At 57.2% G+C, this 25,610-nt stretch overlaps 4 protein-coding genes across 4 annotated transcripts; 3 read left to right on the top strand and 1 right to left on the bottom strand.

Moving 5' to 3' along the window:
- Positions 1-3,916: 3,916 nt before the first annotated feature.
- Positions 3,917-7,249, top strand: BESB_031270 (phosphatidate cytidylyltransferase; the record flags this gene model as incomplete). The annotated part of the gene is made up of 1 exon (XM_029361795.1): positions 3,917-7,249. The coding sequence occupies one exon, from the start codon at positions 3,917-3,919 to the stop codon at positions 7,247-7,249; it is 3,333 nt and encodes a 1,110-aa protein (XP_029215262.1).
- A 2,464-nt stretch (positions 7,250-9,713) lies between these two features.
- On the bottom strand, positions 9,714-11,512 carry BESB_031260 (adenylate kinase superfamily protein; the record flags this gene model as incomplete). The annotated part of the gene is made up of 2 exons (XM_029361794.1): positions 9,714-10,123; positions 10,798-11,512. 2 exons carry the CDS (start codon positions 11,510-11,512, stop codon positions 9,714-9,716), a joined length of 1,125 nt encoding a protein of 374 aa, XP_029215261.1.
- A 4,177-nt stretch (positions 11,513-15,689) lies between these two features.
- Positions 15,690-19,346, top strand: BESB_031250 (uncharacterized protein; the record flags this gene model as incomplete). The annotated part of the gene is made up of 1 exon (XM_029361793.1): positions 15,690-19,346. One exon carries the CDS (start codon positions 15,690-15,692, stop codon positions 19,344-19,346), a length of 3,657 nt encoding a protein of 1,218 aa, XP_029215260.1.
- Positions 19,347-22,100: 2,754 nt separating this feature from the next.
- Positions 22,101-23,900, top strand: BESB_031240 (uncharacterized protein; the record flags this gene model as incomplete). Its single annotated transcript, XM_029361792.1, has 1 exon — positions 22,101-23,900. One exon carries the CDS (start codon positions 22,101-22,103, stop codon positions 23,898-23,900), a length of 1,800 nt encoding a protein of 599 aa, XP_029215259.1.
- Between the last annotated feature and the right edge of the window lie 1,710 nt (positions 23,901-25,610).

The following is a 25,610-nucleotide window of genomic DNA, read 5'->3' as shown; positions in this document are numbered from 1 at the left end:
CTCCTCGCAGAGCAATCGCGGCATCCGTTTGGTGTGGGATCATATGACGAATGCCTCAGCGCGCAATGAGCGCAGCGACTCTCTTCACAACGTCGGCCAAGAAAGCTCCAGGACCAAACACAAGAAAAACGTTAAGTGAAGTCACCTAGGCGGGAGCCAAGGACTGGCGGGACGAGAAAAGTCGTGAGTTCGAGTGCGGGGACGTAGTCCCGCGCCGGTTGCTCTTCGGCATGCAGAGAGTTAAAAACGCTGACACGGGGCCCAGAGTTAATTCTGACGGGGGTACACTCGAGGAGGGGGCACACTGTTTCACGTTGGTTGTGTTTCGACTCCAATTCCCCTTGCTATCCGTCTTAAGGGTTGTAAGTCGGACCGCAGAAGAACGAACGCGGGAAAAGGTCCCTAGCCGCCGACCGTGCAATGCGAAGCCGCTAGCGCTCGTATTGCAGCACAGCGAGCAAAACGATCGACAAGGAGATGTCGAGAAGCGAACACGGGCACTCAAACAACTGTGAACAGGTATCATGCAGCTGTCGCTGAGATACGTGCGGCAGTGCAAATCCATCTGATGAGAAGAATGGGGTCACGTGCTGCGCTCCCCAGCGAGCGATGCTGTAGGCGCACATCCGTGGTCGTAGGAGGTAACCATGCTTGTATGGAATACCGGATCCATGCAGTTGATCCGGTATCCCTACACATGCAGCGGCAGAAAATCTACAGATTTCATTGCAGCGCCTCTGTCATGGTCCGAAACGTATCAAGCGTGTTTGCGAGGCTCTCCTCGGGCCCTCTCACGTCTCTCAGGGCAGGCGCCGAGAATGCGAGTGCCAATGACGCGCTGCAATTTTGCGCAGCTCTATCTGTATAGTTTTTCTTCTCTCCCAATGTCACAAGTGGCCCGCAACGCAGAAGCATGACCGACAACTACGTGCGTGTTTGCACAAGGCTGGAACGCCGTGACACAGTGTGGCGGTATAGCAGCGTTATCCACGGATTGGTGCGCAAACACACAATGAGCAGTCTGCAGCGCATAGATATCGTGCTGTGCCGCTACCCATGCAACTTCGATAGAATGCGCTCGAGGAAATCGAGAAAGCGCAAGTCATACGACAAGCGTCCCGCGAACAGTCAATGTGCACTGCTTCGAGATGTCGCTGTAAAGTAGACTGGTATTCGGCACACATGCGGGTTTGCTATTCCTCAAATGCTTTTTGGAGCGGTACACATGTGTGCACCGGACGCAGCAGACACTCTTATTGTTGGAAGTCACAGCACAACTTAGTATACATGCAAGTTGTGCCTCCACGAGCGACAGCTTTGAGCACGTAGTTGCGGATATGCGAAGAGGGAGAGTGAGCGACAGGAATTGCTACGCTTTGTTGCGTAAGGAGGTGGCAGAAAGGTGCCCCCGAATTAGCGATTGGGCAATGCCTGATATATGGATAAGCGGATAAGCAATACGCCCACAGGAGAACAGCCACCCATGTACCGATGGTCTTCCATAGAAAACCACCATGCTTCGCTGCATGCCAACATCGCCATTCTCGTGCTATGTGTTGCAGCCTTGTTACTGTCCGGCTGTTCTCCGTGTTGTATGCCGATGAGATTTCGCGTGAAATGGTGCATATTTTATCCACGCAGTCCCTAATCTGTTCACTCGCTGGTGCATAGCCGACGCAGCGAGAGCAGCTTTCGACAGCACGGATTCAGAGACTTGACACGACATGGAATTTATCGTCTGTTTCTTGACGGCTGAGTTGGCCTGGAGCTCGGACACAAAAAGAATAGGAGCGTCAGAAGACAGCTGGGCGCCCGGCTTTTCGCAGGCAAGTACGCACTTGCAGGTTTAACGCAGCACCTGAACTCAAGGCGACGCGCGTAGCTAACGCCTGTCATAATCACAGCGGTACGCGAGGCTCCCCTAAGCATGTCTGTGCATCCGCAGACAAAGCGGGTACCACCCGCTTTTACAGCATGGGTAAGCCACTGCGTGGCGCCGTGAAAATCGCGGTCGGCTCATATTCTTCTAGGAAACCTCTCGTGAAATCGCCCTCGACCCATAGGGCTTCAGGGAACGTCTCGTACGGCGCTTAGCCCCCCGTTCCAAAGTGAGTAGTGAGGGAGCAGGGCCTTGAAATTCGACTGGTAGCTGCGAAACTTCAAACCAATACCATAGCGGTCTGTGTGATGGACCAACAACATAACGCTGACTTGTGATGCACGTTCAACGACGTGAGAGCAGGAAGTACTACTAGCTGGCAAACCGGAGTGCAACGGCTTCCTTTGTCCTCCAACAGCCTAGTAGCAGCTGCCGTTTGTTTCAGCAAATTCGACCAAACGACCCCCGCACGCTGGGTTCTTCCGCAAATGCAGTGACGGAAATGGCGAGGAGCAGGCCTGCAGAGATCAAGCGGGTGTGTGCTTGTCCCTCGCTGAATCTGCGTCGTCTTTCGTTCTGCGTGGCATCTTTGGGACAACACTCGGGGCAGCTTGGTAGCTACCAGCGCATTCGAAAAATCTGTACGTCTAATCTAGCAAAGACCAGCAGAGCTCCCGGCTTAAACACGGGTGTTGGCGCATCCACCGCGGGGGTGACGGTTACTCAGGCGGTCGGCAACGGCTGCCCACCCTGCTCCTCAGGCAGGGCATGCCTCACGCTATCTGCTGCATGATAAAAAGTTAGCTTCGTCACCAAGAGGGGTAGTTCTGAAGCAGAGAGCCCCCGCGTAGAAGAGTTCTCTTTAGTCGGTCGACTCTGCAGCGGCGGCTCACACTGCAGCGTTAAGCGCAAAGATGTCTCAACCGGCTGCGGTCCGGTTCCGCGACACCTCCGCGCTGTGCACCTTGAAGAATACCGCGGGGATTTGCTTAAGGGCTTTCGCCTTGTCGCTGCAGTGACTCCTGCTTCATAAGAACGAAAGTTGTCGAACAATCCATTGTATGGTGAACGTGCCGCATGGAGAATGTGCCGGCGAACGAAGGGAGAAACGCCGACGAGCAAAGGCGTGCTGGCCTCCTCCGTGTCTGTCGCAATGCTCATGCACGGCATATTTTGAGAACTGGGATTTTTTCTCGTCGCGTTCCAAGTGAGAAAAGAGTTGTGCGGTTTTCGATGGACAGAGGAAGACGTCACATGTCCTTTTATGCGTCGTCCGGGGTGCCTTTCCTGAAGCACTTCCGGATATCGCTGATCACCGTTGTTTCCGCGGCTAATTTTCGTGTGAAGCATTCAGTCTGCAGCCGCGACCGCCATTTGACGCCGTAACTCTACTTTTATTTGTACAAAAACAACACATCTGGTAGGAGAGGCTGGAGAATGCGGGTAGTTCGTTTGAACTGGAAAGGCTGAAGAATGCAGTTTCTGACGTCGGAGCTCGGAGGACATCCGCGAGACTCACAATCGTGACCCGCTGTACATTTCTTTAGCCGGGCCTCGCCGCTGGAGATTGACTGAGAGGTCATGGACGCGTGAGTTCGTTTGGTTCCACTTACGGTGTCTTGTCCGGTGACTTTTCGTGTCTTTGCTTTTCTGTGCTTCACTCCTAAGCATACCCCCAGCCTCCCCTCCAGTCGTCAACGTCTGTTCGGGAGTACAGCCTTGCTCATGCTCTCCACAGGCCTGTAAAAGTGACCCTGCAAGCGTCATTTTCCTTCCCGCCTGCATCTGCTCTTCTGCCGCCACTGTGACGGAAGTTGAAGCTTCGTTCGCCGTGGAGGGATCCGCGACGCTTGCCCGACTGTCTCGACATGGATTTTTACGCCCCTGGAAACTCATAAAGTTGTTTTTCCACGTCTGCGTGTGCCGCGTTATTAGTCTTTTTTTATCCGGCGTCTGGAGCAGACGTGCTCGCAGCGAGTGCACTTTTTCGCTTTCATCAGGGGTCTGCTTGTCCTGTTTTCTTTTGCGGACCCCGCCATGGACACCCCGCCGTCGCCTAGGGCCGATGTGGCGAAGGAGGGAGGCTGGCCGCATTCGCCTCCTCCGGTCTGCGGCGGGGCTTCAACCGTGGAAGTCACCCCCAAGGACGAACTGGAAAAGCGGGAGGGGGGCAGTCCAGGTCCCAGGGCCGCCTTTGCCTCCTCGTCGTCTTCCTCTTCTGTGTCGTCCTCGATGTCTTCCCCCTCTTTTGGCTCGCCCCAGTGGACTTACTCGTGTGCCTTTTCGTCTCCAACGTCGTTCGTGCCGTCATCCTCGACAGCCGCAAGTCTGAATTTCTCGCCGCTCCCTCCGCAGAGGACGTCTGGGCTGGTTGCGCCGGCACTGAGCCACACCCGAAATCCGGATGCGTGTTGTTCCGCATGCGGCCGCCCTCTCGACTCCAAATGCGCAGGGCTCCGCAGGGGTCCGTGCGGCGTAGCAGGGCTCCCGGGCGCGTCTCCTGGGGGGGCGGGGGAGGCCTCCACTCCGCCAGCAGGCGTGTCCTCTTGCCCCAGCGGCGGAGGGTTGTGGTCGCTGGAAGAAAGCGAAGGCGAAAACACGATGACGGAGTGGGGTCTGGACACCGAGCCGGAGGGTGATCCGCACGCCGTAGGAGGCGAGGCAGGTCAGTCGAGTAGTTCGGTCTTTCCGGACTCACACGGTCCCGCTGACGGCGCCGACCAGGCCTTTTGCGAGCCTATCGGCTGTCGCCGGAGAGACGATGGACAGACAGATGCGGCGCGCGAAGACGGGGATGAAGTCCACGGCGGAGAGGATGATCCTCTCCGCGCTGGGACCGAGCGCCGGTTTAGCGACCGCGCTGGCGGCGCGGAGTTGGGGGGGGGGTCGCTGGCGGAGACGTCAGCCTGCCTGCGACCACGCCGACGCAGCAATCAAGGAGTCAGTCACGGAACTTCCTCACGGGCTCCCGGGCCGCGCTGGCGCAGCCGAACTCGGCACTCGGCTTCATCAGCGTGTCCGTCCTCTTCACTGGGGGAGTTCCTTCTCAAACCCTTCAGGTGCTTTGGTTTCTTGGCTGTCTCGGAGTCGCGCAGTCGGTTGGGAAGCGCCGCAGGGCTGGCTGGTCTCGGCGTCGCGGGCGTCGCAGGCAAGGGGGCCGGAGGGGCTGGAGCGTCTTCGTCGGGCGCGGGCAGCGGCCGAGGGTCTGCGAGCAGTGGGCACGCGGCGCCCTCTCTCGCGCAGGCGTCGTCGTCTGAAGTCCAGTTGGAAGCCGACAAGCCTCTGGAGAAGAAGCTCGAGACGTTCCGCGTCCGGTCGCTGTGGACCATCATTCTCGTTCTTGTCTTCTTTATCATCCTCTCCGCAGGGCACGCGTACAGCGCGTGCTTGGTTCTTGCCTTGGTGGCCTCGATGTATCGCGAAATTATCGCAGTGAAGCAGAAGCGCGAGGAGGTGCGCCTTCCGGACTTTTACTTGCTCAAGTGGTACTGGTTCGTCATCACCATCTTGGGGATCGGCTTTCCCGCGATCGTCCGCATGCCCTGGCGGCCGTGGGAGGCTGTTTCGCCGCTGGAGAGTTGGAGCGACGAGGCGGTCGCGGCCCCGGGGCCAGCTCGCTCGGCGGTGGACTCTTTTGGCGAGGCCGCGCCCGCGCAGTCGGTAGTCCCGCTGTTTCCTGCGATCCGCCGCTCCTTGGAGCGCCTGCTGGTGTTTCACAGCATCGTGACGTACAGCGCAGGATTCGTGGGTCTCGTCTGGTTCATTCTTTCTCTTCGGAAAGGATCGATGCGGTACCAGTTTTCCCAATTGGGCGTGATGCTGGTCGCCCTGATGTTCATTGTGGGTCAGTCACTCATGCAGATCGCCAACATTTACTCGGGTCTCGTTTGGTTCATTCTGCCGACGTCGCTGGTGATCGTAAACGACGTGTCGGCGTACGTCTGCGGCATGCTTTTTGGCCGCACACGCCTCATCCGCTTGTCGCCGAAGAAGACAGTCGAAGGCTTTGTCGGCGCCTCCTTCATCACGCTCCTCTGGGCCGTCCTGACCTCCAAGCAGCTGCAGCATTACAAAGTTTTTGTCTGCGCCCCGCGCATGATCGACTTCCGACCCTTCTCCATGTGGAGAGACCTCGACTGCGCAGTTCCCGACGAGTTCCACCCGCGGTGTTACGACGAGGACATCGAAGCCTTCCTCGGCCTCAAGGGCTGGATCACGGCTCCGCCTCTCGAGGCGCCGACGTTGGAGGACGCGGCCGCAGGTCCTGGGGCAGATGCGGTCGCTGGCCTCGCAGATGAGCAGAGAGGCGCAGCCGAGCCGCGCAACGACGCCGAGGGCGGCTATGGCGACCACCGCAGCCGCCAGGGAGAGCGCGACGCGGGACGCGTACAGGCCGGGGGAGCAGGGAGAGGCGACAGCCTGCTCGCTGCGATTGAAGAGGAGGCCACGCCTGAGAACGGCGATTTCGTGAGTATTCGACGTGAGCAACAGGCAGTTACGAGCCCAGCCGGTGAGTCGGCGCCCCAGGACGGTCGGCTCGTGGGTCGTCCGCGCACCGCCGCGGGGGCCGGCGCCTTGTCTCTCTTGGCCCCATCGTCCTGTCGATTTTTCTTTTCCCCCTTTCAGTTCCACAGCCTTATTTTGGGGGTGTTTGCGGGTTTCTTCGCGCCCTTTGGCGGCTTCTTTGCGAGTGGGTTCAAACGCGCCGCACGCATCAAGGATTTCGGAGAAATCATCCCGGGCCACGGCGGGGTGACGGATCGCTTTGACTGCCAGATTCTCACAGGCATGTTCACGCATTTGTACTACACCAGTTTTGTCTACAATGGAGAGGCGAAAAAACGCGACGAGCGTCGGTCGGCGCTTCCGCACAGCCAGTCGCGGAGCGAATCCCGGCCGCGGCGTGGCGAATCGACGCGCGAGGCTGCTGAAGGGCAGAGGCGCGAGGATGCCGAGTGCTTTGACAGGAAGGCAGGACGTTCCTCCGCGGCTTCGGAGGCACGAACCGAAGCAAAGGGCGTCCCTCCTCAGCTTGTCCACGAAAAAACGTGTGTAGAACCGAGTGGAGGCGCACGGGCCGCCGGAGATGCCGGCGAAGCTGCTGACAGTACATGGATAGACGGCGGGATCAAGGCGGCCACGTTGGAGCGAGAGATCCGCAGCCGCCGGTCTGGGACTTCATCTGCGTCCTCTGCTGATGGCAGAGACTGGGAAGAAGAGGTTCTCGCCGCTGTCGCCTCTATGGAGGATGAGGAGGAACTCGAGCGTCTCAAGGCCCGCGTGGTCGCGAGGCTTGCTGATTTGAAGGGGAAAAAGAGAAGGAAGCTGGCGCAGAGCCGTGCGGAGTCGACAGACGCCAGACGCGCATGACTGAGGTAGGCGGGGCAGCAGTTGAAAAAGCCCGGTAATTCGAGTCTGGCATGCGTCTGCTGCTGGAGGACTGACGCTGACTTGGAGTTTCCTCTGGGCGGCTCCAAAGTTTCAGTTCAAGGCTACCTGTAGCAGGTCAGGGTGAAAATCGTGATCCGTTTGGATGCTGTTCCGCCGCTTGCGCGCACTAGTGGCGTCTGTCGGCGACGCGGATTCGAGCAAGAGAGCGGCCCCGATTTGCATTGGACAGTTTTTTAGTGTCGGCGGTAATCAAGGCGAGGCGAATGAGTTTTGGGGAACTGTCGAAATTGCGCGTGCCAGGAAAGCTGGAGAAAGGGCAGTACGCTCTTTCGTAGTAAGCTTCCTGGCACCATTTTTGTCTCTTTGCGGGAGGAGGGGGCTCCTGCCGTATCAAGAGCAAAGCTTGGATTTTGCATCTGTCCACGAATCACCTTAGGTTTCGTCCTGTGAAAAGAAGCTGCGACTTTTTTAGTTCTCTCATCAGCAGAATGGACTCGAGCAAAGAGGAGACTGGGCAGCGGCTCTCGTAGCATCTCTTCGCTCGGTAGGGACAAACGTCCTGCGTCTGCTTCTAGTGCACGCATACAGTCACTCGTGTGGTACGTATCTGTGTGAATAGATATGGTGTAGGATCAGGCATTTAACGCGCAAGACGGACTGATGGTGGCGTGTTTCTTTTTTCCTTGGTCACCGTCCTCTTCGACTGGAAGTGGTAGTCTTTTCGAGGATTTGGCGGATTCAAGCCATGACGGCCGAAAGTCTTGAATCTGATGTGTTCTGTTGTGTTCACACAAGGCGCATGTTCCTGAGAGAACCACGATGGCTGCTGCGGCGTTAGGCATGTCAGTGGAGTTTCAGCAGGCGCTTCGTCTCACTGCGCAGATGTGAGAACCTCAAACGGCAATCCTTTTTTTCTAGCAGGCATGGCCGTCTCTTGGGTTAGGAACGCTCGAGTTTCATTCTTGCGGGAGTCGCTCTCAACGCGATTAGCCGTAGTCATGGTTAAATCGTTCTAAACCCAGAGACGGGCGGTGGCACGCATACACAGAAGCCTCCTCGTTCTTCGCAGTGAAACACATTCACGGCGGGTCCCCTCTCTAGCCTCGAGACACAACAGCTGAGCTAAGTGGCGTGTCAAGCGCAGAGGCTTACACGTGATGCGTTTCCGTTCGCCTGAAGCATCCATCGGCGAGCCTGCGGCCAGGTGCGGCAGGCTAGCTAGGAGTCTTCGGGAGCACACGTCGGAACCGCCCGGGTGATATCTCAGTTCTAGTTGGTGCGATACCACGACGCCACGGTCGGGAGCCCCACGGAATAAGGATGCATAACGTGAGAAACAGGTGTTCCTGTGAATACCACCGCGGTCAAGAGCTGCCGAACCACCGGCAGCTTTGGTTGGGGAAAGATTTACCGCTAGCTAGTATTATAATATATATATTATAATACAATATGGACGCGCCGGATTCCTCAACTGAGACCTGTATAGGGATAAGGGCATTTAGGTGCAAATTGGCGCGACCTGTTTCAGTGTTCCGACCACGCGGAACACAGATACTTGTTCAAAAAAATGCTTACCTTTGGTCATTAAGCCACACGCGTACATCAGTCGATGCGAGAGTCTCCTCGTGAAAGAACACGTACACGTATGATCTAGCCGTTGACGTAAAGAGGAACGTTTGCATGCATATGCGGAAAGGCCGGGTTTCCCACACCAAATAAAGCAGTCCTGCGTTGAGCTTCACCGGTTTCTAGACCAGCATTCCGCCGAAGGTGTTCGTAGGTCGGAGCCAGCGATGAAAGCTCTATTGGACACAGCGGGTTAGCCCGGCTCTTGTGCCAGCCTTGACGTAGCGGGCAAGAAGGGAAAAGACATGTATCTGTATACAGGTACTCCCGAGTTGTGTTTTACAACTGTAGAGCAGGTATACACCCCGATATGCACAATAAGAGAGGGCCAAACTAAAAGCCAGTGTGCAAGCCAGCTCTGACGTGTGAAGAGACGTGTCTCACCGACTGATGGGAGTGGGAGGCGATGGAACGGGTCAGTGTACTTGAGTCTTATAGTACTGCAGGTTAAAGGTGAGCGTTTCGCTTTGATATACTACGCTGCTAAACGATGAACAGCCTGACTTACTTCTTCTGCGTATCTTTGCGAGTAGACACGTGTAGTACCAGCGACGAAAGTGTACCCTACATCAGCATACTTGGGGAGGAATCGAAACACACCCCTGGGAATCTACCTGTGATTACCGTGGAAAAACTGTATCTTTCTGTGTACTCCAGGGTGGGCTGAGTGCGTGTACATGCTCGAATGTCGGACAGCATGTCAAGGACTACGTTCGGAGAGCACTGGAGGGGACTTTCCGTGAGTGGATGAGGGGCCAGCGGGGAGGGGGGGGGGATATAGACGAACCTGATCCTCTGGCATGTCCTGAACCACAACTCAGCAAAAGACCGAGGGGAACTTCCGCTTCAGATGGTGGTGGACGCTCTCGAATGTTTCTTGAATATCTCTGTCTCCGTCTATTTCGATAAGTTCACACGTTGCTTCGCTTGTGCCTCCCTCCTCATTCGCCACCTGAGTTCCTCTAGTCTTTTTCGAATCCTCATCTTCCGCCTCTTTCTCTCCTCGAAGCCGTCTCGCTATCTGTTTCATGTTTTCCTCGTAGTCCTGGATTCTAGTCTGTAGAACGTCAGCGTTATCGTCGTCGCGGCGAATGAGGCGTTTCATTTGCTCCTCGTCTCTCGGGTCTGAACCAAGACCAAACACTTCGCCTGTAATTGGATCGACGCGTCGTGCAGCCATCCGCTTGAACAGGACCTCGGAGGGGACGTTGATTAGGAAACTAGCGTCTGAAATGAACCCAACAGCCAGCCGAGGCCTGGAGGCGGGATGTGAATACGTAGGAAGGCTACAACCAGAAAGGCGCCTGGCACTTTCACAGAAGACAACCCCTGTAGCACACTCGACGTTTCTCAGGAGCACTCGGGGAAGCAGGTGGTCAGCGGCTTCCACTATCATTTAGTCTCGACTGCTGGCCTTGACGGCACAAGCCCAACGTGGTGTATCCGCATCCAACGTGGTCAGACGGAACAACACAAAGAGACGAAAAGAAGATCAGCGGTCTCCACTAAAGACTGTAAGGCACGGGCAGCGAACAAAGTGCATTCTGACAGCTGCAGCAGAGCGTTGTTCAACACGCTCATATGCTCACGAGGAATCGTCGGATTCCTGCAGTTGGCGGGAGTCCTGTTGCTGTCGGCATGGCAAGGCCACTACGCATAGCCTCCCCGCTACTCTCTACTGTCACAGGAATCTCGAGCCATTCACACATGCTCAACGTGGGTTCCTAGTCGACTGAGCAGGTACACAGTTCAGAAGTGGACGAATCGTTTCTTGCTCGTTTTAAAACATAGGATGGAGATACAGGGCATCGACAGTTACGCGTGTATTACCGTTGCTTCCTTGGTACGCGATGTCTATATGACATGCCACTGCTAAGCCATCTGTTTGTGTTTTCTCGCACCTGGCCACAACTTCATTTCTCTGAGAACGTCCACTTGGGTGCCGTTCCTCGGGAATCCGTCGAGTATGACCCCCTTTGCGCCAGTTTCGGCGTTTTTCGCCATCGCATTTCGCAGCAGCCGTACTATAACCGTATCGTCTACAAGTTTGCCAGCTGCCATTGCGGCACCGATCTCACTGTTATCTCCCTCTTCTTTCTCCACGTTCCGCAGCAACTCTCCTGTTGAAAGATGAAGCATTCCCAGGCGCTCCTTCAGCAAAGCTGCCAGGGTCCCTTTTCCGCTGCAGGGCGGCCCAAAGAAACAAACAAGCGGGAACAACCCAACGCGAGCTGTGGGATATCCCTCGTCAGTCACAACCACCTCATCTCCTGTCTTCGCATGGTTTTCCGTATCTGTCACTGGTGACTGCTGTTGCTCATGGCAGTGTGAACCCCTCTTCGAGCTCCGGCGTGAGGATTCCCCGCTCTTGCCTGCGCCAGCGGGCGCTGAGCTTTCCGCAGTGCTTTTCTTCTTGCTTCCACTTGACCGACGCCGCTCCCCGGAAGCCGGAGAAGAAACAGCCGGTGGGCGTGTAGACGCAGAAGCTGCAGGTTTCTCAGTCGGAGGCTTTTTCTTCACAGCCAAGGCGGTGGCAGGGCTTGCGCGTGTCTTTGGAGCCGCAGCATTCGGTACTGGTGCCGCAGCAGTCTTCTTCAAGGGGGTAGGCGGTGCCATTTTCGTCTGGAGCAACACTCGCAAGCCAGGTCCCAGACACGCCAATTTCCACCTTCGATGCTTGAATTTTTAATGGAGTGGACCCTATTCAAGTACTATTGTGAGGATGGCGTTCAATGATGAAGTGAGCCGACTGTACGACGTAAGGGTGAGCGTATCTGGCTGAGGGCTGGTCTGGCGTGACGGCTAGAAGACTCTTTGCGCTGCGCTGGCAAACTCTTCAGAAAATGGTGGACAAAAAGGCTGACGGCGACTCGGCCTAAACCCCTTTGCCCAACTTGGGGCTGGGGCTGAGGCGGCGGGCGAACGGGACAGCCCCAGAGACGTTTAGAGGTAACAAATCCATCTCATGGTGGTATCAGATGCATCGAGACGCTCACACATCAGCCGGGTGCAGAACAGCTGCAGGGCGACAACATGGTGCGCAGACAGAATCGAGTAGTTACACGCACCTATGTACAAGCAGGCGCCCGGGCAGTGGTGACTGGGTAGCAAATACGTGCACGGTTGAGACTTCTGGTTAGCGGTACAGACACATGTTGACGGGGAAACTCTTGCAGAACAGAAACCGCATGGTGACCAACCAACTGGTACACCTGGAAGCAGGTGCCGAGTCCGGGCCTCCCTTCCGCAAGAGCCAAGTGACCACACATGTGTACGGCTGTGGGCTCGCCAACCGGGCGGGAGCTTCGGCGTACGGTAGAAGACAAGCGACACCTTTTTCTAAGCACCAGACACCAATGTTCTGGGAATCGTCTCTGGGGTGCTTAGGCTCTCATTCTTACGAATGAAAACCGCTGATCATTTTTTTGCGGTAGCCATGATCTGCGTGTTTTCGTGTTCACGAACCGAGTTGTTCAGGGTCTACCGCAAGTTGCGTTAATGCGCCAGGTCGTCACTCATTTTTGTCACCGCAGTTCTCTGGCTTCGTTGGCTCGCGATTCGACACCAGACTGGCCAAAATTCAGTGATGATGCTGCACGCTTCGAATATCAGAATCGTGCTAAACGAGACTAGGCCTCTTTCCATAAACGGGAAGTGTCTCCCTAGCGGGGGAGACATCGAACCACTGTGTACCCTGGTATGAGGTGGGCGCTTCTTTCGTTTTCAACGTGGTCTTTTGCCACATTGTCAATCTACACTTCTACCCACAGCTGTAAAAGATTAGTTTCTGCTTGTTTGAAACTTACGCAATAACTCCCCTGCAACCTATCATGCCACAAAGTTGATACTGGCACCTTAGAATGTGAATAGACGACTGGTGCACGTAGGTCTTGTCCAAAACGTTAGGCACGCGAAGCGACAGGTACCCATTGCTCGCACTGTGGAAATGGGACATCCCAGCGCCCGTAGACATTGGTGCGGGGATCCTAGCATCCTTAATGGGGAATAGAACGAGTGGCATCACTGGGAAGTGTTTCCAGGCCCCAGTTGGGGCCTAGCCACGCCCCCCTACGCACCGTGTTCAACTCTGCAGCAGAGCACGCTACGCTATGAGAAAGGAGTCGATCACAGATTCGCGGGGTCCTGAGGACAAGAAATCGCAATTATTTTTGGTAACTAAGCAGGCTGTCCCTGGCCAAAATATAGTGCGCGGCTAGTCTTGCGACGGTGCTCTGTGTTCAGGGTGTCTGAGCAATTTACTCTGCTGGGTCCTATAACAGATGCGAGGGCAGTACGTGGGATACTCCAGAAGATAGCGAGACTGGCTTCGAAGCGCGCGCAGAGCCCAAGAAAGACACCAGACGCAATTGGGCACGCTGCTTCGGGAGAAAGTTTGCCGCCAGGGAGCCTTCCTGACGGAAGGCTGCTGGCGTTGAACTTTGTCCCGTCGGAGCTCGCAGTGACTCTTTGTGACGTCGTTCTCTCGCGTTCTCGCCGCTGAGCGTGTTACGCCGACAGACGCGCCCTTTGTCTAGGGAGGAAAAACTCTCGCGGCCTCGCGATGGTGCGCACATGCTGGATCGTAGCTGCTGCCTCAGCAGGGGAGTAACGTCCCGCCGTGCAGGCAGCGCGCGATCGTTGGTCGCTGTGCCAGCTGCTTGTCCGAGGCCACTAACTGCCTGCGACGCCACATTCGGGCACCAGCGTTGCGGCGGCGCTTGTTGAGCTCGCCGTGTCCAGGGTTCAGGAAGAGTTCAGTAGGTGTCTTTCGCTGCGTCTTTCTCGTCGGCACGTCTGTCCGTTCGTCTGGCTGCACGACTGGAGTGCTATTTGTATCTTTTCTACTTTTTGTTGTCTGTATCATTCGAATTCCCACCTCAAACTCGAAGGAAACAGATTGTCGTTGGCGAGCCGATGTCTAGATAAATAGGATCGCGAAACACCTGCGGCCGTACGCCGGGGACCTCCGTTGACAGCGATCTACATCGCGGGCGGGACTCGGATTTCGACATCGCGAGTTTTAGGTTTTCTTTGCCTCCGTGCGCCGGTCTTTTACGCCTCATTGCCGTCCTTTGTCTCGCTCTTGGTTTTTCTTTCTTGCAACGCCCGGACCACTGTATTTCCTATGCAAACCGACCAGCCCCTCTAAAGTCGCCGTTGCACCGCATTTGCGTCGAGACATTCGTTTCTCGATACCGGAGAAGCTAGCGAGCTGACATCGACAGATTCGCCTTCAGCGCGGTGGCATCTCAATCGCTGCGGACGTAGGAACCTCGACGTTTCGCGCTCCAGTTGTCGAATTGCAGTGATCCTTAGGAAACTACTCCGTTTTTCACAGGTAGCGAAGGTCTGGCGGACAGTCGCTTGTTGCCATGCACCAACACGTCTGGTGTCCAACTTTTGTGAAAGCGCGAGCTTCTCTGGGATTTTTTTCCTTGTCTGCCTGGCAAGAGGGGGTTTCCAATATTTGGTAGCTCTTTCCTGCGATTCATTTGTTCGTCGATTGAGGTTCAACAACGAGCTTGTCGGGCTGGGTACCTTGTACGTCGTTTCGCTTGTCTACAGACTGTCATTTGGGACACTTGGTATGTCGACATTGAGAAATAGGTATCGTCTGATGAAGTCATTGCAGTGCAGACGTGACAGGACGGGGTCCGAGGGTTGGGACTCGTTTTCGGAGTCTCACCATCCTCGCGGTGTCGCTGCACCCTCACACGTGCGTTGGCGTGGTCCCTAACCACGACAGGCGAACCCTCCAAGGGATTGTGTTCGCAGTGAGAATGCCTGACGCTGCTCAGCTGTTTGGATAAAACTCCACAGCTCTGACAAACCGACGTAGCTTCGCGCGTGAACAACACTCAACCCGCTCGCGCAAGTGATGGTGGAGATCTTCCCACTGTTTTTTTGGACGCCGCAACGCATCAAATTGGCTGTTTCTACGGGGCTGACGTGCGTGCGCGCTCGACAGTCTTTGTATCGGCTGAGTTTGTTCCGTCCGGGGAACGGTTCTATGCTGCGGGCATCCAGCTTTGTACGGAGATGTCACTCTGGCACTACTGAATTGTCCTTTTTTTCCCGGTGTTGTCTGGATCATCGTCAGTCTGCGTCTTGGCGCTGACACGTACGGCGGCCAGAGCAGGAGTGATTCGGTAGGCATGCTCGCGAATGCTGCTCACCGATCGTTCTTTGTACGGGACGTGTTTTCCTGTCCGTTTTCGACTCTCGCCTGGTAACACTGCTGGGAAGGTCCCAGGAGATGGCTTTCTAACGCCCCGATTGGTTTTGTTTTCTCCATGCAATGAAGCTCGAGAGAATTCGTACAACGCAGTTTAATAAGTTTCTCCCCCGAACTAAGGGACCGGGTATTTCCGTCCATGCCGTCTGCTCCTGGTGGTTGCCTGCGAGCATATCCCGTCAACTGTAAGCGCAGCATCGGTGACTCATTTTATTACTCACTAGCGCGCTCATTTGTCTCAAGCAACTGAACAGGGACGCGTTTGTCGTCGTACTACAGGGGAGTGTCTGTACTTGCAGCATCGCGGGTTTTGAACAGCATTACCCGTCGATTCGCACGTCTTATGTGTGTTTGAGACTTGCCTTCAGCTTGGTTTTGTTTCTGTTTATTCGGTGGCCGTGTTGAATCAACTACAGCTTTTTCCCGCAAGGTGTTGGCTGTACTTACTCGACGTGCAATTTGTTCTCCGAGGACGTTTGAAGGGCGGACACGTGACCGCGTGTGAGGTTAGGTCGAGCGGGAGACCGTATAGTTTTACATACCTGTATGGAAGCCATAATGGAGGCAAGGGTCAATGCCTCTGATTTCGGCCTTTCTGCCGAACATCAGCAAGATCCGTTTGCGTTCCTGCTCAAGTCAACCGAACATGATGAGAGTATTCGTGCCGCCAACACGGTCGAGGCTGAGTTGGAGGCGGACGTGGCTCCTGCAAAACAATCGGGGAGTGTTGAGCAGCTGGAGGGATCACCGGCTGATTGTGTAGCCTCTGCATATGCGTCTGTCTCTGGGGGTACTGCCTTTGCTGCCTCTTTTACTGGTTGCTCGGCTTCGGCAGAGGTTCCAGAATCCATTTCCTCGACTTGTCCCGCAGTGTCGGCTGCCGCACTTCTCTCCTCGCCGGTTGCGCTTAGCCTGCTTGCAGCCCCTTGTCGTGAGACAGTCGCGGGTGCTCATGTGGACCCTGACACTCCGCAGCGAGGCTCGCATGTTCATGCGGCTTCGTCTGGTCCTCCTCGGGCCGCCGGCACTCCGCGTCGCCAAGCGCAAGTCAGCCACGGCATTGCATGCGGCACGACGCACCCTCTTGATGATGCTGTCTCCCGGATCGAGGCTCGTGTGTTGCAGCAGCATCAGGGAGAGCGACACGCGGAGGCGGACGATTCCCCAGCGCAATCTGTCCCGTCCTGCGTTCAATCGGATACGCTCCCCAAGTGCGCGTCTGCCTCTTCACCACCCTGCGTGGAAGGCTCCAACGCTTCGGACCAGGATACCGCTGCTGGCGCAGCCCCTGCATCATCATCACCCGCAGCTTCGCGAGTGACGTGGTCGCCTGGTTTCCGTCTGCCGCTTGGTGCAGAGGGGCGTCAGGTGCTCCTGCGACGGCTGCGACGGGCTTACCATGCGTCTCACCCGGAGACTCGTGACGCGTTTCTTGCGTCTCACGGCCTGGTCTTTTCTCGCATGCCGTTCGCGACAGTCTCCGAACTGTTTCACCTGGCTCACCTGCTGGGCGTATTCGACTTCGCCGTCCAGTGCAGCGAGGAATTTGGAGGCGTCTCGAGTGCCGCAGCCGTCGCGGCCGCTGGCGGCGGGGGCCGAGCGGTCTCTCGGGCTGTGGCTAGCGCGTCGCTTTCATCTGGGGCTGGTGGTGAGGCAGGCAAGTCGGGGGACGCGGCTGCGATGGTACGGGTTGGATCGGGAGTCGGGAAGCGACGCCGGCTGCCCGTCAAGCGTCACGCTGCGCCGGCGATGCGCGACCACCACGTCGCTCCGCGGCGGCGCCCAGCAGCAGCAGATGCGCAGGAGGTGTTCGAAGTCGTCTCGGGAGCGAACGTTGAACTTGGTGCTTCGGCGTTCCCCGCGGGCTGTTACGAGCAGTTCGATGAGCACTCTGCGGATGCTGGTCAGCTGCACCTTGCGGGCGAGCGTGCCCACCCTTCTGTGCTTTCGTCCTCAGTCAGCTCGGTGATCCACCGAACTCCCACATCGCGCAGAAAGAGAAGACGCCGAGCCGTCGTGTCTCACGCAGCCGGCCGCCTTGACTGGAGCCAGCAGGGCGCGGACGCCGAAGAGGGCACTCTGCGTGGCTGGGCCGCAGACGTCAGCCGAGCGTGCATGCCGGATGGAAGTCTTTCTGACATTTGCTCCGGGGGATGCAGCACCGCTGACAACACGCCTTGCTTCGGAGCGGAGCGGAGTGGAGATGCGCTGGCGAAGGCTCGGACAGGGAATCCCAAGGAACTGCTTCAGATGCTGCAGGAACTGGGTCTGTTCAGTGGCGTTCTTGACGGCGGATCTTCGGAGATCGACCGCGACACTGAAAAGTGTAAGGCGACGGCCCAGGCGTTGCAGATGCAGCTGGAAGCTCTCTCGGGCGGTCTCGCCGACAGCGTGGAGAAACCGCCAGGTTCCTCTTCGAGCACGACTCACTTGCGCGCTGGAGCAAAGCGATCCGCCGCCGGCTTCGCGCGGAGTAGCGGCGTGGGAAGCCGAAAACGGTCCCGGGACATGCTGGACGGAATCGGCGTCAAGGAGCTCGGCGAGGGCGATGCTCACGGATTGGGGAGCAGCCAGTCTGTCTTCAGCATGCACCAAGTCTCGCATTCAGATGTGGCGCGCCCCAAGTCCAGGGTAGTTCGCCGCGTCGACGCCCAGTTGGCGGGACACGCGCAACCCGCCACGCCTCCGCTGTCAGCGGCATCGTCTCTCTCGTCCCTGACGGAAGAGGCTGCTCCGATGACGTCGCTGGAAGCCCTTCTGGCGTCGTCGCTGGCTGCCACTGTTGGCTCCCGAGGCACCATCGAGTCCGCATCTTCTTCGCGACAGGCGTGTGGGCAGCCGCCGGCGGTACGGCAAGCGTCCGGTGTTTCATCTGCAGGTCGGGACTTCTTCCAGTTCGTTGACGATTTCAAGGCTCGCATGGATGAAGCCGAGGACGCTGCGACCAACCAGGATGGTGACGCGCCGCTCGAAGAGCTCAGCCAAGAGCAGGAAGATCTTCTGCGTTCGTTCTTCCACATCCCGCAACCATCACAGCACCTTCACCAGAAGATGACTCACGAGGCCACTGACGGAGGACTGAAAGAGAATCAGGAAGCACTCCTGATCAATCTCCTGAAGAGAGCAGATGAGTCGTCATCGCAGTGTTCGACCGCGTTCTCAGCCACTCGAGGCCGGGGACACGAGATCGACACAGATGCTGTGTTTGAAAGGTTAGGCAGTCTTGTCTCCGGTGCTACGGAGGCAGCAGCTGAGCCAGTTGAGAAGCCTGAAGGGTTGTTGCCTGCGTCCCTTGACGCCGTGCGGTCTTCGCCAAAAGCGCTGAGTGCGCCGGCGTCCCGCCAGTGCAGCGTCACTCCAGTTCAGGACTCATATGGGGCGGACGGCCCCAGCGACCTCCTTCAGCTTCTCCAAGATCTGCCTGCAGGCTATGCTAATCTGCTGAGTGCTGGGCAACCTTCGCGCTCCGCCGTCTCCATGCCTGCCGCTAATATCCCGGCTCCTGCGTCCACGAACGCGCAGTATGCCCTGGGGCTCCAGTTCCTGCACTTGATGGAGCTGTTCCAGCTGCAGAACAGCCTGAACGGGCTTTTGGGAGCTCTTCCGAAGGTGCAGGAGGACGCCAACCCGGCGAGTGGATTGGAAGAACTGAAGCGGACAGCTCTGGAGGAGAGGGATGATGGCACGCAGAGCGGGGCCTACGAGTGCGGTGCATCGCGTGCAACTCCACTGACCACTGGGGAACCCTCTGGCCTTCGGAACGGCAGCAGCTGGAGCGGCGGCTCCGGCAGCTCTCGAAGCCGAAGCGGCAGCTTCAGCGAGAGGACAACCGCGTCGTGCGGACCTGTGCGCAGCTCATCTGCGGCCCCAGGCTACTTTTTCAGTGCTTCCGGAGACGGTCTGGATGGCACCCGAAGCTCTTTCAGCACGTCGTGCAGCGAGGAGCTTTCGTCAGGCGCACCTGGCGCAGCCAGCGGCGAGGCAAGCAGCTGCCCGAGTGACGAGGAATGTCTGCGTTCGAGAATGTCGCGGCGATATCACGAGTACGCGGACGATGCTTCAGCGAGCAAGAAGCGCGAGGAGCCGACGCCGTTGCAACAGCTGCTTCAGAAGCTTATTGCCCAGTCGGCGGCGGGAGGATCAGTCGGTGGAGGAGAATTCAGGATCGGAGCGTGCCCAGTCCAAAGAAAACAAGGAGGAGGCGGCATGCATTAAAACGCTACTTGATCCTGCACAGACCAAGCAAGTAGGTGCGAACGACCCAGGCACTACTGTGAAACAAGGAATGGGCAAGCTGGTGGCGTTCTAATGCGACTCAGGTTCGCGGATCCACTTTGTTATCGAGACGAGTCAGGAGACGTTGGAAAGTTCGAGCGAAGGTCGAAGCGCGGCGCTGGCTTGACGGGCTTGATAGACCGATGGATTGCCGGAGACTGCGGGTGACAACGCTACTATCGCTTCTGGATGAGAGACGATCGAGGGAGGGCGCTGGGACGCGACGAGTGGCGCAAGTCGAATAAGCGAAGGGGGGTGTTGGCGTCAGGATTTCGTTTCCGGGAGGAAGTCCCAGGACCGTAATGCAGTTTCATAAGACACCGTTTTTCGTCCTTTGTCGTGCTCGCTTACGAACTTCCCCCGCTGTCCTGGATGCAATTGGTGTTTACTCCTGATGTCATTCCGGAAGATGCTGCGCTCGCGCGTTGGTGCACGCGGTTGTGTGGCGTGTTGTTAGTTGTGCGTCTGTGCCGATGAACGGCGTCGTTGCTGTTTGTGTGGGGCGGTCTCCTTTTTTTTACTTGCGCGGCAGAGCGCCCATTGCGCGCCTGTTGACGAGAGGCAAGACTCCCTCTCCTTCGGCACGCTGTTTTTGGATCCTCTGCACGCAGTACGGGAGGTGGAACTGTGAAGTCGTCTCTGGTCATGAGAGAGCGAAGCTTGACAGTTGGTGATTCTCTTGAGGAACGTCCGGCAACGAAACTAATGAAGTTCCTCTTTGGACTCAATTCGCTTGTTTTGAATCTGTTGCGGCACACGGCCGCATCACGACTACTATCCGTATTGCACGTAACTCGCGGCCGCTCTTTAGCATATCTTCCCGTGCCAGGCAGGCAGCGAACCCGATCAGCATTCTGCCACTCTGCTCCCCCCTGACAGATGATTCAGAGAAGGGCTCGGGACGGTGCAAGGAACTACACTGTATACAGACGAGCTATCATCTTCACCGCTCTCATGTTAGTCTTCAGTCTACCTATTCGTACTGGTGCACAGACTGCGCAGCTCCGAGCACCAACCATACGACTAGTGACCTTAACGACCTGATTCGACTTGCGCCACTCCCACCCACATGCCAGTCAGGCAACAGGCGCTGTTGCCGACAACCTCGCTGATTGCAACGTCTGTTTTTCGGTGGCACACATGCTTAATTTGTGTCACCGACACACACAACGTGAGTAGCGCGCGATCTTGAGCTCTTTCATGCTGTGTTCAGTGATTTGCATCTCTCTCTCGTATCAGCGGGAGCTACCGCCACCGCCCGTCACGAGGAGGCGTTTCAGGATAATTCAGCGGGTCACTATCATTTAGGACCGCCGCTCGCTATGTGGTGCTGAATTTTTAGCTTGGCTTCTACATCGGCGTTCCCTCCGCCTCAGCGAACAGCAGGTGGATTCACGCGAGCAGACAATTCGGGGTGCAGCGCTTCCAGATCGATTCCTGTTGTTCTAGTGCTGGACCGCTTTCTCTGCTCCCCTCCCCTGAGCTCTGAACACTTTCTCCCAAAGAACGTGTATGTATCAGTCTCTGGCGTCATCCACGTACAGAAGGACGAACGCATATGCATATCTACGTACCGACACAGTCACACGTGCGGATATCACCTTAAAGGTCGTTGAGCGAGTACGCAGATACGTATTTGCATATCTAGTCTCTCATCCGATGCAGCAAATAAAAAACACACGAGAATATCGACACGCCGCCAACGCGTTGCTTCTACAATTCCACTCCTTTGGTCGTGAGACGGCTGCTTTCTTTCATATTGTGCATGTTTCGTCTTCGGTATCCGCCATGTGTTGGTGCGCTGCGCCCTCTGTGCATGCAAGTAGTTTTGTGTCTCCTGTGTCTTGCCTAGCTGGGCTTGCGGTCTGCTTGGAGCGTCCCCTCCACAGTGCCCATGATTTATTTCTGGAAGACGAAACGCGAGATGCTACTCTCGGGGTTTCTTCGCTTCGTTAGGTTCTGCATCAATCGGATTTTCTTGCGCCATTCTAGCTCAGAAGGTGAAGCAAGCATCGTAAAGTTTCCCGTCCCCTGTCTCCCCCCCCGGGGCTGACGACGCTCGCTCTTTAGCGATGCGCCCACTTTTTGTCCATGTTTGAATCCCCAACTTCTTTAGTCTGCTTCGAGGTGCTGTTGCCTGACCGCTGACGGCTGTAGGTGTAGCCCTTTCATCCCGCGGCCTCCACAGTACAGCAGAAATGGCATTTAAACCGCACATCGATAGCATGGAAGAAAGGATTCCTGTATAACACACCTTCTCTCTCTGAGGAGGCCCGGATGAAGAATGATTTCACTAACTGTTTCGCTGAGCGGTGCATTTCGCTCGCTGTGTCACCTGGACTCGTCTAGAAACCCTCACTGCGTGCCGGTTGTCTTCTGTCTGTCTTCTTGTCTGCGTCTGGGCGCGGCCGCGCACATCCTTTATCCTGCCTTTTGAGGTGTCTGCCGCCCTTGCATGCCCTTTTATCCACTTTTCGCGCTCCCTGTGCTTTTTTCACCCCTAGGAAACAGACCAGGGCTCGAGGTACAGGCTCCCTTCGCAATGCCCAGCTCGCGCGACCCGTAGTCGCTCCGCGCCCACATGCCCCCGCGTGCCTCCGTTTTTCTCCCGTTCTCCCGCGAGCCTAAACGAGCGCGAACAGGCGCCGCGCGCGACCGTGCTCAGGCGCTCTGTGGCGTTCTGGAGAAGCGAAAATGACTCGCGCGACCCGCCCCTCCCTGCCGCTACCCTGTCGCGCGTGCCTCTGCAGCGATGCGCACAGCGGAAGGGTCGTTTTCGCGTTCGTTCGCCTTGTCGTCCTGCTCACTGCGGCTGCTCTTCTGCCAGGCTACGCGGATGCACTCTCGCTCACTCTAGAGGCCCTCGCCAGCCTGGAGCCCCGCCCCAGAGCCCGCGCGAGCTGGCGCAAAAACTCCTTGCCGCTGCCTTCCGTGCCTGTGTCAGTTGAGCGGAAGACCGCCGGCTCCGCCTTTGGGCCCCGCGAAGCGCGACAGCGCTTCGCGGCTTCCTCGCGCTGCGACCTGGCTCCCCATCACTATTTCTCCGCGGACGTGCCTCGCCTCCAGGAAAATGCACCTGGATGCCTGGCGTCTATCCTCCCGCGGAGACCGTCTGTAGACCGACCTTTAGGCCACAGCTCCCTTCTGTCTCCGCCGTTGCCCTCTTTCTCGCGTTCTGCGAGCACGTCTATTCAAGGCTTTCCCGAGCGAAGCGCCTCGCTGAGGGAGGGCGAGCGACCGCCTGCTTCTTTCTTCGCCCGCACCGGCGCCTGTGCCCCTGTCCGGAGTGCAGTTTTTCCACAGAAAGCGTCAGAAGATGTAAAACACACTACGGCAGACAGAAAGAGGCGCGTTACATTTTTGGCTTTTGGGAACGGCGTCAGACTGGAACGCCCTGAACTTCCCGTCGCCTTTCTCTCGGGTCTGCTGGGCGCACTCGCGTGGCGCAGGGGGCGACGCGACCGGGGGAGAAGCGGTGAGGACGCTTCGCTGGCAGGCAGCGAACCGAGTGCGGGAGATTTCTTCGCGGATGACGATGTTGGGGGAGACGAGGAGAGCGTGAACGCCGCGGCAGCGGCTGCGGAGGCATTTAGCTCCCCGTTCGCTTCGTTTTTCGTTCGGCAGTGGAAGCAGACACCAAAACTCACCAGAGGCTACCTGTCACTCGCCGCGGGGCTCTCGCTGCTGTCTTCTTGTTCTTCGTCTCGACACTTTACGCCGTCGGCGCTGCTTTTCGACGCGGAGTCTCTGCGGCGCGGCCGAGAGCTCCACCGGCTGCTGACTTCGCTGTTCTTCCTGGGGCCCCTCTCTCTCTCGTCGCTGTTGTCCTTCTCGTTTGTCCACGCGTACTTGGGAGGCCTGGAGCTGCACTTTCAGCGCACGCACTCGCCGGAGACGTTCAGGCAGATGCTGGGCTTCGCGCTGGGATGCACCTACTCCCTGGCGGCTCTGAAGCAGATTCCAAGTGACCATCTGCTGCAAACTTTGTGCACTTTTCTCCTGTACGTCTGGAGTCGCACGCACCCGGGCGGCGAGGCGGACGTCTACGGGCTCTGCACCATCCCGAACGAGTACCTGCCCTTCTTCTTTCTGCTGCAAAACTGGATCCTCGAAGGCAAGGTCGTCGCCGCCGACCTCTGGGGCGTGGGCGCCGCTGGCGGCTGGCTGCTGCTACACCGGCTCCTGCAGGCGAGGAAGAAGACGCTGGCTCCAGGCGTCCGCGGCGCGCTCGCTGCGCGCCTCGACGGGGGTCAGCTGAGCAAGGAAGCGACCGTCCAGACGACCCTCGGGCTGCGCAGCCCGGTCGAGCCCGTGGACGCCGCCCAGGGTGGAGCGCGACCCCCGCAAGCCCCGGCGGGGGCCTCACTGGGGAGACAGAGAACGGCGGAGGGAGACAGTTCACTGCGGGACAAGGGGGTCGCTGTGGACGAAGCGCCAGCGAAGCCGCAGTTTCAACAGGGGCGAGCTCTGCATGGCCGACGGCGCCGATGGTAGTTTTTAGCAGTTCAACAGGGACTTTACCTGTTGTCGCTGCCCTGGACATGGCAGGCTCACTCAGCGGCATTGGGCGAGAGTTGGGCAGCGCTCCGGCTACTCTGACGTGTAGAAAGGGCTGGAAAGCGAGGACGGCGCCTGCCCTCGCAGCTATGCAGACAATCAGCCAGTCAACTCCGAACAGGCGCTGGGCTCTCTCCCCCGCTCCTTCCATCTCTGCCTCTGCGGAGTTGTCTGGAGGGACGGCTGTTTTTGCCGTCCCCAACAGCTCTGGCCGCGCCGAGGTGAGGGTCGACGCTGGTCTTTGCTGTCGTGACATGCTTGCGCACTTTCCTTCTGTGGCGAAACAACTTCGGCGACCTACTTGTGCAGCCGGTCTCCGCAAGAGCGAAATATGCTATTTGTAGGCTGCTGACCACGCAGAGGACTTAGCCTTTTTGATCTCTGACCATGCAGCTGCGCCGGATCTCACACCTGCTTCAAAAGAGGGAATACGTGGCACTGTTTTGAGGTGAACGTATCGCTCCACACGTCTACCAAGTAGAGACAAAAAGCGCAGCGGCTTGAGGCGTTTTGACGCGGACGCAGACCAGCGCTATCTTTTAGCCAGATCTGAAGTACTTCCTATGGCGCTGCATAACCTGTGAATGCTTGCTCCGCCATGTGTTCCCTTCATTGACCGCGAGGATTAGAACACATTTCGGTCAGTAACTTACTCTCTTTAAAAAATACCTCTTTTTAACAAAATTCCTTTTTACTTCACATAAGGCAAGTAAAAACAGCCCTACGATCTAATGCAGTTAGCCGGGCACAGGAATGCGGCACAGCTTGGATGACGCGGAGCACAGGACGCGCTACACGCCTTCAGTGGCATCAGAGGAGCAAAGTCCTCCTTCGCGGCACCCCGTTTCTACCGTGAGACAGGCTTCGGGTGTGGGTGAGACACGGCATTTGTGCTCTACAGGTCCCGACAACGACAGTTCGCCAACTTTGGTTCTGCCTCAACCTGTAGAAAGGGCCCCATTTCCTCAAACCTTAGATCGAGCGTCTGCGCACGAGGGAACAGAGCGTCCGCGGACTTCCGGGTTGCTGCTGCGCGAGTGCTGAAGGAGATACCGCTCCAACACACCAGGCACATTTTGCTAATGTAGATTCACTGCATCAAGCCAGGGGTTGACTTTTTCACGCAGGAGTATCGGTTGAAAAGCTAGCATACGGGCAGACTGTTAATAAAATACTGACTAGACCGTTCGTTGGAGATGCTACCGTGCGCCTGGCTTGGCTCGACGCGTACGGAGAGGCAAACCAGAATCACTTTCTGCCGTGTGGAGCAGCGCTCCAGGCGTAAGGATTCAGATTCTGGAAGACTGCGAACGCTCATGAATAGAGCATGCAATGGAACATACAGGCAAGACGAAGCACGCCTCTTCCTCGATTCTGCACGAAGAAGTCTCGGCAACCTGGAGGCGCGACGCTGCTGTCTCTCGTTCTTCAGGGCCGAATAAAGTCCATGTGAAGAGCCGCAACACACCGAGAGATATATTACATGAGCATGATTTGTAGGCTCCGGTTTCTGGGGGTACTCATGCAGTCATGCCCAAGACACCTCGACGGAAACTGCATGTCTGCTGATGTGTTTTGGAAGGCTGCATCGTTCCAGCATTTGTGAAACTCGTGCGCAGGCGGTGCTTCGTTTAATGTACCTATTTA

This window comes from Besnoitia besnoiti, chromosome XIII (genome assembly GCF_002563875.1).
Source record: "Besnoitia besnoiti strain Bb-Ger1 chromosome XIII, whole genome shotgun sequence".
NCBI classification, from domain to species: Eukaryota; Apicomplexa; class Conoidasida; order Eucoccidiorida; family Sarcocystidae; genus Besnoitia; species Besnoitia besnoiti.
The sequence above is the reverse complement of the archived record's forward strand: the minus strand, read 5'-3'. Positions and strand labels throughout refer to the sequence as shown.